The sequence below is a fragment of the Corvus moneduloides genome, chromosome 2 (genome assembly GCF_009650955.1).
Source record: "Corvus moneduloides isolate bCorMon1 chromosome 2, bCorMon1.pri, whole genome shotgun sequence".
Lineage (NCBI taxonomy): Eukaryota > Metazoa > Chordata > Aves > Passeriformes > Corvidae > Corvus > Corvus moneduloides.
In genome coordinates, this window is record NC_045477.1 from 92,522,805 (window position 1) to 92,535,174 (window position 12,370).

At 42.1% G+C, this 12,370-nt stretch overlaps 1 protein-coding gene across 2 annotated transcripts in view; it reads right to left on the reverse strand.

Moving 5' to 3' along the window:
• AFF3 (AF4/FMR2 family member 3) overlaps positions 1–12,370 on the reverse strand; it is a 318,221-nt gene that overhangs the window by 109,181 nt on the left and 196,670 nt on the right. For both annotated transcript variants that reach the window (XM_032100355.1, XM_032100356.1), the window contains exon 7: positions 8,764–8,815. In XM_032100355.1, coding sequence (XP_031956246.1) covers positions 8,764–8,815 — 52 coding nt within the window. The remainder of the gene's footprint in view (positions 1–8,763; positions 8,816–12,370) is intronic.

Below are 12,370 nucleotides of genomic sequence, written 5' to 3' on the forward strand. Positions count from 1 at the left end.
GTATCTTTTTGTATTTTGCATGGCAAATAAAAAGTTGTCCACCAAGCTTGAAATGTCTCTTTTTTTCGAGTTGGTCACTCTGTGGGAAAAACAGGCGCTTCTTTAAATTCCTTTTATTTTTTCTTCATAGTCATAAAATAAGTTTACAGCAAAATGAGGCAGCTTCTCATTCAGAATCTCACTTTCTTGTTATTAAAAAATTCTATCTGTGTACCAATAAAGCAGAAATCTAAGGCACTTCAGATTCCAAAATCTTTCCATTCCTGGACGAGCTTTAGTGTTCAAATGTTAATAGGATGCCTGCATTTAGGGGAAAAAAAAAAACCTAAAAAATTTGGCCTGTATTCAGGCTCAAGAGTCTGTGAAACAGACTTTTTCCATACTATGACCTCAGTCTTAGGATTTCTCTTTTGCAAAATGTTAGTTATTTTTCTTGGCAGGTGGCCAGAACCCTGTATCTCTCTTTCTTCCCCTCTCACCCTCCTCCTCTCCCCACCCTCCAGGCGCACACACACCTCTCTTCTTCCCATCACCCACAAATTCAGCCCTGAGGCGAGGTAACCCCCCCATCTTTTAGCTGATGGGACATGGTGTGGAGAAAAGAATCAGGTTATGACATCCTGGAAGTATTCAATGCTCCCAATCACCTTTCTCTTCTTTTGGACCCATTTTGTTTTGTTTGCCTGCCCCAACCCCCTGGGCAAAGCCAGCAGCCCCCCACACCCAGCAGCAGTGGTGCCCCCGCCAAGCATCAGCTACAGCGGGTTTCAAGTTGCAGCAGCTTTAGCCCAGGGTAGAGAATTTCCAAAATGTGTTACCCTGGCAACCAGGAATTTTAGCCCAGCAAAAACCACCACGCACACCGCGACTCCAACGTGCGAGACGCTGAGCTTCCATTCATCATTTTCTTCAGAGAAAAAATACAGAGTGGGGTCGATGGTGTCTGCCTTCCTGGAGGCATTGCCAATGAAACAGACTTCTTCCCAGGTACTTGCATCTCCTGATTTTCCTGGCAACCCCTCTTTAACCACTGTATTCCGAGCTAATACATAATACATACAAAGTTCCTAATTAGTCGCTTACAAATGACAAAGTCCAAGGAAAACAGTACTTAAGAGAAAAATAATATGCTTTCAGTGTAATACAGGAAAACATTTCCTCAAGCATGATGATATTTCACCTGGTTAAGTTAGCCAGCTTTATTCTAAATGGCATTCAATGAACACTGGTGATACAGAAGCATTTTTTGACTTGGTGTAAAATTAGAAATAATGCTCTTCATTATAGTAAGTTTTCCAGTGGGACAAAAGCTGCTGTTTTGTGGACGTTTCTCCTGCATAAAACTACTTTCCCCTTCAGCTTTGAGCCAAGGGTGGCATCAAAACGAGGGCAGCTTCCTGCAGCTAATTATTTTTCCCTACAGTGTGCAGAGTACAGGTAGGTAGTAAAGGTGAAGGTGCTACACAAGAGGACCTGTATCAAGGGTATTTTATAAATAAAACTCTGCACTGAGCCATAAGGGTGGTTAATGCAAGCTATTTGCTATATCTGGTAAAAGAGAGGGATAGCATTTAAAAATAGGACAGTGAAAGCCCTTTCTCACCCCATCTAAGTCAAACAAAACTTCCCTGGACCTCAGTAGTACTTTTATTTAGTGTTCATCTATCCCTGTTTCTGTTGACATCCCAGATAATGCTTTTTTTGGTCTGACTCGAAATCAACAGAAGCTCAATTTTGTCCCAGGAAAACCACAGCTGCAATTAGGGTCAGATTGGGTTTCCATATGTTTTCTTTCTAAACCAAACAAATCAGCTCCAACTCATCTTCTTTCAGGGAGATCATGCTTTTGACATCTTTTTTTATATGACTTTTGGTGCTATTTAAAGATTATTTTTACTTGTATCAACTTTGACTGCTGTGTGTCTATATATTTTACATGGCAAAAAAAAAAGACCAATAGTTCAAATTTATTCTTTCTCCTTAACTTTGTAAACCTTAGAGACAGATTCAGTCAAGATCTGTGTGAGCAAATGTCTTCCAAGAAAATGCCCTTATAGCATTTGAAGAAAATAGACTTCTTGGTATCAACTTACAATAGGGTTTTTTTCTGAACTATCAGCTGCATTGTTCTCTGTAAACTCGAAAAATCTGTGCTCAGAAAAGGTGAGGAATTTGCAGGAAAGGTTCACATCAGCATTGTGACTATACCACAGCAGCTCTGATGCATCCCACAGGTGAAATCACTTTGTTTCTGGGAGTGGGAAGTTACGGTAGAATTACATTTTTAACAGTCTATATATTTAACACACAGAGAAACACTCTGTACATGGGCTAAGGGTAATATTTCAGGGGAAGGGGCAGAAAAAAAAAAACTTTTTCATGGAAATTTGAGAGCTGAGGAGGGGGTTTTAAAATTTTAGCTGCCCTTGCTGGACTGGCTGAGCAGAGTGAGAATCTGGCAGTGTTAGGGGTTAGCTCTGCAAGCTGAGGCTCAAGTAAACAGGTGGAAGACTGCAATGAAGCCAGCCTTCTTCTTCTGCCAGAGACTTAGTTCATGGATAAACACTAGACTTTCACTTCTGCAGTTTTAAAGACCTCCATCACTCTGAAAAACACTGCCTTCATTCATCATAGTAAGGGGTTGTTTTCTTTCTTTCTTTTTTTTTTTTTTTTATGGTCTGCAAGACTTCTCTCAAAAACATCACAGATATACATTAAAAGCCATTGACATATTGATGTTTTTAGAAACAAACAAACAAACAAATACATAAAGGATGCCATTTCATATTAGCTACCACCCTTTGGAAGTTATGCTTCTCAGCAGAGTAGGGTCATCCGTGGCTCATGAGCAGATTCATATACTCCAGGATAGCCCTGCATAGAGCCCATGGAGTTACTAAAAGAGTTTTCACCAAATCACTGGCTGATGTGTCTGCTGCAGATGTCCTTGCCATCTAGCATGCCCACAAGCTGAACTGTGAAAGATTAGGAAGTTGCCCCAATATCTTAATCTGAAAGCTAAAAAGTGGATTACATCCCCTAAAAGTTTGTGCAGCCCTTTTTTTTTGGAACCAGCTTCCTCACTAGCATGGATCTCACCCCTTCCATTGTCCTCCAGACCCATCTGTTAGCTATTTTCTGGTTCAATTGACTTGATCCATCATGGTCCTTTTGGCAAACAAAGAGAAGGATATTGAAGATGCACTGCTGGAGGGTTTTTTCCTCTGCAGCTTGCATGCTTTGTCCCTTCTCTATTTGCCATCTCTCTCTCCAGTTCAGCAAGACTAAAGCCAAATCCTTCTAATTTAAATTGTGTGACCCCTGTCCCAAGACTGAAATTCTGGGGAGAGAATGGGATAGTGGTGATGGGGCAGGAGCTGCCACTGATCATCACATCTGCAGGCATCTGGGAAAGGCAGCAGCTTCTGCTCTCCCTTTCTCCCTACATGTGGCACTCCTCAGGACATTTACCACTTACTACCCAAGTCTGTCTTTGAAAACTGAAACTACTGCCCATTTCCTTTACTTTTCTGGGTGAATAATCCTCAGCTTTTTTTACAGAACATTACATTTTTCAACACTTTGTACAAATATTAATGAGATAGTTCTCATGGTGGTCTAATAATTTTAGCTGGGGGAAGTCCAAGCTTAAAATAACTTGCAACAGGCCTTTCAGTGAAGTGAGGTGGGATTAAGGCTACTCTTCCAACTCCAGAAGTCCCAGCAGGTTGCAATTGTTGCCTGAGAGACTTAAGGTCAAGACTACAGGTCAGCCAGATGTGAGAGGACAAGCTCCCCGGGGGCTAAAAGCTGGATGGTGAGCTGGCAGCACTTGCTCAAACTGATTGCCTGTATTTGAGACTGGTTCCCTCTGTTCTCTGCAGACACCTTGTAACCCCTCTGCCTCAGTCTTACCATTGCAGAAGGGGAAACCAGCAGGAGATTTTGGCTGTTGAATAATCTGTAAGACGCTCTGAACACACAAGGGGCAAGACAGAAGAAAGGAAGAAATAATCAACATGCGATGCTCATGCCAATACAAACGTGTGTCACATCAAGCAAGAACAACAGTTATGTTGCTCAAACATGATGTTTCCTTCCTGAAGGAGAATCAGGGTGATGAGAATGATGAGCAGGTGTTGGACGGGCAAGAAACTGTAGCACTAATGTCTGCAAATGGACAGCTTAGAAGCTGCTGACTTTAGTGCTGTTAATGAAGATCACCCTGAGCAAACCATTCTGCAAGTGATGCTGGGGACCAGCACAGGGAAGGAACAGAGCCAACATCTATTTCTGCCTGGCAAAAGCAAACAAGCCAACACACACACACACACATGCACACACACACTGTGATCGCTGTGATTCTCAGAGAGTATTAGCAAAGGACAAAACCTGCATAACTGCCATAAATTATAAAAGCCCCCCTCAATCTTGGTTAATTCTCTTGTAAAAAGGGAGGGAAAAATCTGGAGCAGCTCAGCATGAAAGCAATTGTGGGAGGGTTAATAAAGAGACAGCACTGAGGTATCTAGTTGCTAGCCCTGATATCATTAAGTAAGTGCACTAGAAATGTCGAGGTAAATGCATAGCAGTGAATCACAGTCAGGCATGATTAACCTTGGGTAGTCTGAACTGAAAATCATTTACAAACACAAGGTGCTGAAGAACATCACAACAGACAGTACATTGAAAGTCATTCCAAGAGGGGAGTCACGCTGAGCGCTTCGTGTATTTGCACCATTTTTTAATTATTGTCACATTTTGCACGTGGGAGAATGGAAGACCCCAGACTCCCAGCTCAGGGAGGAGTTTCTTTGGCCCTGCAAGGTCCTCTGAAACATGTGCACTGGTTGGAATCAGTTTGCCTTGCATAGAAGTTTTCTAAAATAAAAAGTTTTAATTGCAACAGTCTGAGGCTTACTGAAAGGACAAACAGATTTGCCAAAGAAAGACCAAAATCCTATAACTGCAAATATTAAAGAACCAAAGACCCCTCTTCCTTCATCTGTACCCACGTCTAAATGCAGCCCTCCAGACGAGAGGTGGTAAAACCAGGGGGGGGGAAAGAATTTTAATAAAAATTAGGTGTTTTTAACAAAATTTGTGAAAGTTTTCTGACTCTTGAAAATTGACCCTCTGATCACAAAACCAAAAGAACAAAAAATCACTGGATATTTCTGATCAGTCCCAAAAGTTTGGAAATGCTCAGCAAAGCTGTAACCATACGACCCATAGAGAGATATATATATTGTGTACAACAACAAAACCCCTTCAAATACAGAATTCTCATGGCTTTAAAAGCATTCAATTACAAGGAACATGAATCAACCAGGGAAGACTCCAGACAGCTTAACACCTCGGTATTGTTTGCACCTTTTATTGCAATTCTTCAGTGCCAGCTCAGGTGATTATTGTGAATGCCAAGGTGGTGAAAGCCATAGGAATACCGTGCAAAATGTTACAGCTTAGATTTCCTTCCCGCTTTTGCATCAGTCTCATTCTCCTAAATCCATCTCCATTATCCTTAGCACTGCAATAACTGCCCTTATTCATCTGCCTCATTAGGATGCTGCATCAATTAATATGCATCATCTAATGCATACTATTTTTTTAATGTTTAATATTATTATTAGTGGAGAGCTATGTTGTAATGAGTCTATCTAGGGAGTTAATGCACACAGGAAAAGCCCCTATGCATAATGCTATTCCAAATGATTACTGTACCCAAACCCTCTGAACAGACCACTACGCATCCTGCAGACTCTGTTTCTGTACTCTCAGAGGTTAGAGATAGCACCTCTGGTCCTGGGGCTCCAGGTCTCAGGGTTATGTTTGTTTTTGAGGACCTGGAGCAAGGCACAACGATTATCGTGAGGGGAGATGTCATGTTAATGCTTGGTTCACAAATGCCACCCTGCCTGATTCAGGAGGGTAATCAACCTGTCCTTTGAAGCTGCATAAATAATGTTTGGATGGAGGTAGTATATCTGCACCAGGGGTTGAATTAACAGCCATTGAATCATATAAGCTTGGCTAGAGTGTGAGGCTTGTAACATGCCTGAGGAAAATAAAAAAGACATTTTCAAGAAAAAAACATTAATTTACTCCTCCTCATCTTTTCTGTTATTTTCCTCTAGGCAAACATGACTTACTTTGCGGGGTTTTTTTTTGTTGCTGTTTGTTCCATTTTCACAGGGAAACGTTGATTCACAGTGAGATGCATCCAGTTTCTCCTTGTCAGGCCTGAACGTGCTGTCTCTCTCCTACATCAGTGTTGGTCCTTTTTAGCACCCCTGCCAGGAGATGCTAACTGGGCTCCTTTGACACTCTGAGGGGAGCGACACCTCGCAAGAGGGTGCAGCCTTTTTACCCACAGGGACCACTGGCAGCACTCGTGCCCCTTGCATAGCCCTGCAGCTCCCAGCTGGGCACTGCTGGAGCTCTTGCCCAGGCATGGTCTTCTCCACGTGCGTCAGGGAAGAGAACATCCATCTGCAGACAGACCAGGCACACAGGCTCACACATCCATGTGCAGGTGTGCACTGCAGGTTCTCCTGGCTGTGCATTGTGTGCACAGGTGCGAGTTGCTACAGCCCCAAAAGAGCAGAGAAAGTTTGTATTTGCCTGAGATACCAGGGGTAAAAAACTGTCCTAGGAGATGGTGGAAAAGAGAAGAAACCCAGGAAAGGCCAACAGCAGGGTAGCATAAAGAGAACTGCGGCATTGGTGTGTGTCTATGTATCAGCATGAGTTGCTTTCTTTCACTAACACTCACAGATCCAGCCCTCTATTGAGTAACATGAACACCTTTAGTTTGCTAGTGGCTTTTATTTGTCTTCAGTTTTTATCTCTGGTTTTCTCTTCTACTGTTCTCAGTTTTGTATCTCTTTCTGAAAACTTGATGTTCGCAACTCCTTTTTCTGCTTCTTAACTGTATCCCTCTCACTTTCTTCCTTCTCTTTTGACACAGCACTTGTTGGTTCCCTTCTTCTCCTCTCCTCTTTTTACCCCGCCTCCATTTCCATGGAATTTCTCCAACTGGAGGGGCCTCCGGCTGCTGAACGCAGCAATTTATCAACAGTAACCAGTTGCTTCTGCCTCTAAAAATTGTTCTGGGAATCCATGTATGCTGTGGGGTAGCCTTAGAATATACTAACAATTTAAAGGTAAGAATTATAAATATACTGTATCTAGTAGACAGCCCAGTTCAAAAGGTTGTACCAACATCTCTTATTAGGCAGGGAACCTTTCACACCTAACGAGATTCTGACACACTATATAACCCTGTAGGTAGTCTCAAATCCAATCCATAACCATATTGGGGTGTACCTCTGAACCCATATTTTGGGTTCAGCGATACCACTATTGTTGGTTCAGAACTCTTACAGAATTTTAATCCAATGAAGAAGAAGAAAGGAACATTCCTCATCAATAAAATACTAAGTAGAAAAAAACACTGTTTGGAGAATGGCTTACATTTTACATATTTCTAAATATCAGCAAAAATAAATGTGTTCATTTCTCCAAAATACCTCCAGATGGCATTAAAACCCTTCTTCTTTTGGTCTTTATTGCAATATTATTTTAAAAAATGATAATTATTGAAATCATTCTATTAAACGTTCCCAGCAATCATATTATCAGAAGGCATAAGGTTGCTAATGCTTAATTCATTTAATAAGTTTGTCTGAATGTGCTTGCACACTATAATTACATTCCACAACACAATCTGCAGGACAAGTCATTTCTTACACCATGTCAAATCTTTTTCTAGATTAATTTCCAGAGGATTTTTAATGCGTATTTGCAGCAGAAATCAAAACGTCCCACAATAAATCATTGTTATTGTACCTCCTTCTGTGACTACTTTTGGCCATGTAACAAATGGTGACACCTTGTGAGATTTACATGATATAATGCTCTGAATTTAAATAACAGGAATCAGAAAACATAAATTATGGGCCAGATGCACTCTAAAATTCACATGACTGACTGTTAGAAGAACTTCCCTCTCTCAAATGGGATTAAAGAGGTGAATGGTTTTGCAGAAATTCATAATGCTCCTGCCTACCGGTTATTAAAAGAATTCACTTATCTCGCTCAGTTTGGGAGACTGATGCTATTTTTTACATTTTTTTAACTTGCAGCTCATCTGTTTCATAGACTGGTTTATGTTGGCAAAACAATTCAGTCCTTTGTATACCAGAGTAAAGAACGGTAAAAGCTTCTATTGTTGCACTAAAGTGAAGGTGAACACTGATATATTACAAGTGCCTGTTCCTATCTATTTCTTGACTTCTTTTGTTAATTCAAAAACATCAACAAAATCGTGAGAGACCAGAGATAACTGTAATTGGATTTCAAGTAATTCAGAGGTGAAGCTGCAGACTGCAGTCTTTTAAAATTACATCAGTACATCAAAGGCATATGTGACATGATGTTTTTTAGCAAGTGTGACAAACTCCAGCAGCATTAAGGTAATGTTGAAGTAAGGTTCTAAAGGCCAGCCTTGCACAACCACAAAAATAATCTCATATCTATTCAGCGTGATATGGAGCCATTTCACTTGCAAAGATCGCTGGCTTACTAGCATGCAGAAGTTCTAGGAATAATTAATGTTTAGTCATTATCTAAAAAGCCGTTTTACGAAAAGCATCAGTGAAAGAGCTTTATCTTAATGAAAACAAACAAATTCTATTTTGCCCAACAAATCTGATAAAAACACAGCTGCCTTCTCCAATCTTAAACACAAATATGACTTACGATGTATGGGTTGCGCTTTTCTCTGGGGTCTTTGGCTCTACATCACTTTTCCCTTTAAAAGAGAAGAAGAAAATGACATCAGAAATGGGTCAGTATGGAAACTGCTCAGATGTGACACATCAATGCTTTATTCATTGCTAACACTGACCACTCCTGCCACACACACAGACAGCTGTGGAGGCAGCAGCAGGGCTGCAGGGGCGCTGAGGGAGCATTTGCAAGCCGGGGGTCAATCCTGACTTGACTTTTCTTGTCACTGACACGTGCTCTGGAAATGTCAGGCAGAGAAACTCTGCAAGAGGAGATGCTTAGAGGACACAGGCTTCAGCAGGGACAGAAGACCCTGGAGCAACTGAAAGCATTTCTCTAGGGCCCTAGAGCTCTGCTGCTGAGAGTGTACTCCATACAACACGCACTTGCTCCAAAACCCTGCTCCAGGAAGAGTAATTATTTCATACAAAGCAAAACAGCATCAGCAAAACAGTGCCTCATCACTAAGGCAGTGATCAGGGCGCAGTTCTGCCAGTGGATATTTTGGCTCACATTAATTTTGACAGATTAAGGATTTGATCTTTAGCTTCTGTGAGTGGGGGCTGGGGAAACCCTCTTTGCTGTGCTAGCTTAGCCACACAGTGCCAGGAGAAGTCAAGTACCCAAATGCTTGAGAAGCATCAGAGGCCCAAGGAATGCCTCTTCACATTTCCTTATGACTCATATGGGTCCTGGCATGCTGGCTTGTGATGATCCCCATCTTGGGTCTAAAATAATGTATCTGCCCAACACAGTTACACAGCACAGACAGTGGGAGGCAGGCTGCTGGCAGATGGGGTGGAACTGCTTCTGCTGAGTCAGGCCAACTCCTTCTCCCTTCTTTCTACCCCCCCTGCCAGAAAACAGTAAGGCTGATGTTTGCTGTAATTAATGTTCTCTGAGTAACCAGACAGAGCTGTGCTCCAGTGTAAGATTTCTGTGTAGCTGTACCATGGATTTAGAAGGTATGTTACTCCACTTGAATCACCTTGAACTTGAATTCTGGGCCTAGTGACTGTGCAGATGCTGCTCCTCTTGTGTGTCGCTGGATGCTAATAGCTGTCTACACATGAGTTTATGTTGTCTAGCAGACAAGGAGGCGCAGAGGTTGAATGTGACTGGTTTACTGATGGACGTGTTTTTCTCCATTACCTTTTAATGAGCTGTGTTAAGCCAAAATCCACCTATTCCTTCTGAAAAAAATGCGAGAAATACATATTTTGGTCAGGCTGTTTTGGTGTTGCCTGACACGCTGCAAATGAGCAGCATGAGTTGAGTGGGTTTTGGATCAGCCCCGACCTAGTCCATGAATATGAGCATCACGCATCATCCATTTGCTGCTGATGAAGTCCTCGCCCTCAGTTTCCATAGAGCAACAGCTGTAAGGACACCTCTGGAAAACCTGCTGTTGCCTTCAGAACAGGCAGGATTCTGCTACCAGTGTCCTTCCACTGCTGTACAGGAGGAAGCTGAAAGACACTCTAGGCAGTGACTTTCTGTAAGTAGCTGTCTTGTAGTGGAAGTTCTGGGTATCAAAAACACCTTGACACAGTGCTTTTAGATCTCATCTTCCTCTCTCGTAGGGTTTGTGTCTACTCAGCTGAGGTGCCTAAACTTTATTGAACGGGATGGGGAAAGCTCTGGATGACGTCAAAACCACCAGTGCCTTCATGGACCTCTAGGGAAGCTCAGCATTCATGGTAACAGGACAGCTAAAGGCACCTAAAATTTAGGCATGAACAGGGCATCCACACAGGATGGAATACATCCACTCCATAATCTCTAGGTCACTCTTCACTTCCAGCAGAGACCTCAGAAAGTATATCCAGATGGTGAACTTGCTGGCCAGGAAGCTGTTGCCTCTATATATGTTTGTCAGCCTTCCGGAGCCTGGAGCCCTGGAGCTCATCTGCATTATGGTAATTTGGAACAAGAAACCAACAGTAACAGTTGGCATATATTCAAAGATTCTCTATTTGTAACTTGGGTCTTTTCTAAGTGATGAATTATTACCACGAACACTGGTTTGTTTGAGTGTGAGAGACAATATGGATTCCTGAGTGCTTTGCCAGCAGAGTTCACATCAGTTCTACTTTCAGCAGTGTATATTAATGCAGCAACAAGGGAAAGAGCATACGTACTGTGAGGAAATGGAATCTCTATGATTTAGCCAAACTGGATATTAATGGATTACCCTACAGTAAGCATTTGTAGCTGCTTTTATGCTAATTGTCACTTAGCATACTTCTGTGTGGAGAGGAAGGACGAAGCCTGTACAGATGGTAGAAATGCATCAGTCCAGCCTATTAGAGTAGAAAATCTGGCCATTAATGTGTTATCAGTTCTTACCAACTTCATTCTTACTTGACAGAATCTTAGAAATTTTACAAATATGTATAGCCTAAGCATAGCTGAATGTCACAGATATGGTACAGATAATATTTTTGGATAAGGGCATGTTACAACAACTTCGCTGTTTTACACTCACTCTTGGCCAAACTAAGATTTGCTTTTGATTTTTTCATGTAACCTGTCAAATGCATGCAGGTACCATTGTGGGAGGCTGGCATTTGCTGAACTGCTAAATCTTCTCTAGTTTTGACTTCTTACGGGCAAATTTGTGCCAACCTTTGTTTTTCTTAGCCTTTTTTGGAATTAACAAAAAACAAGCTACTCACCTTGCTATGGGATTGCTGTTAGTACACTTTGTTTCAGATGCTAAGCACCGTGTATGTCTCCTGAAACAGGGGTGTGGGTGTGTGTGTGTGTGTGTCAGTGGGTGCATGCAGAAAACGTACAGTGGAAACCATCAGTCCACAGATCCTTAGCCACAGAACGGGGAGGTCTTTGCTAGCTCCTACCTCATCTCATGCAACTTCTTTCCTAACCTTTTTAGATACAAGCAGAAGACCTGTCCAGATTTCTCAAATTTCAAAATAAAGTTCAACTGAACTTTTGTAGGATTTCCCTGTTGAATAGTGGGTGGCCAGTAAAGGAGTCCTCTTCTCTTAGCTGGAATTTTGGTGAATCACTCAACCAGATTAAGTTTCCCTTTCTGGGTAACAAGGATAAATGATATTTATTGTGATGGAGTAGTATAATTTCAGCTATTATGAGCTTTTAAATGCTTTGATTTCCTTGTGGGGGAAGGATGACAGAAATTCAAATGCTATCCATGAGAAAGACAATGTTGGCAGCTGCAGTAAAACCATTGCAAATGACAGACTCAAGAGCCACTCCAAAGAAGTCAGGGTGCAATGGGAAAAACCAGCTAATTTGGACTCTGAAGATGTGCACTTGGATAACACAATACATTGACCATTAGATTTCTTTCCCACAGAGTAATTTGCTAGTATTTCCTGGCAGGACCCCTGGACTCGTGAAGAGAGAAGCCCACACTGGAGCAGGTTGGCTGGCAGGACTTGTGACCCTGTGTGGGACCCACGCTGGAGCAGCCTGTTCCTGAAGGACTGCACCCTGTGGAGGGGACCCATGCTGGAGCAGTTTATGAAGAACCAAAGCCTGTGGGAAGGGCTGGTGAGAAGTAAATGAAGGACTGTCTCCTGTGGGAGGGACT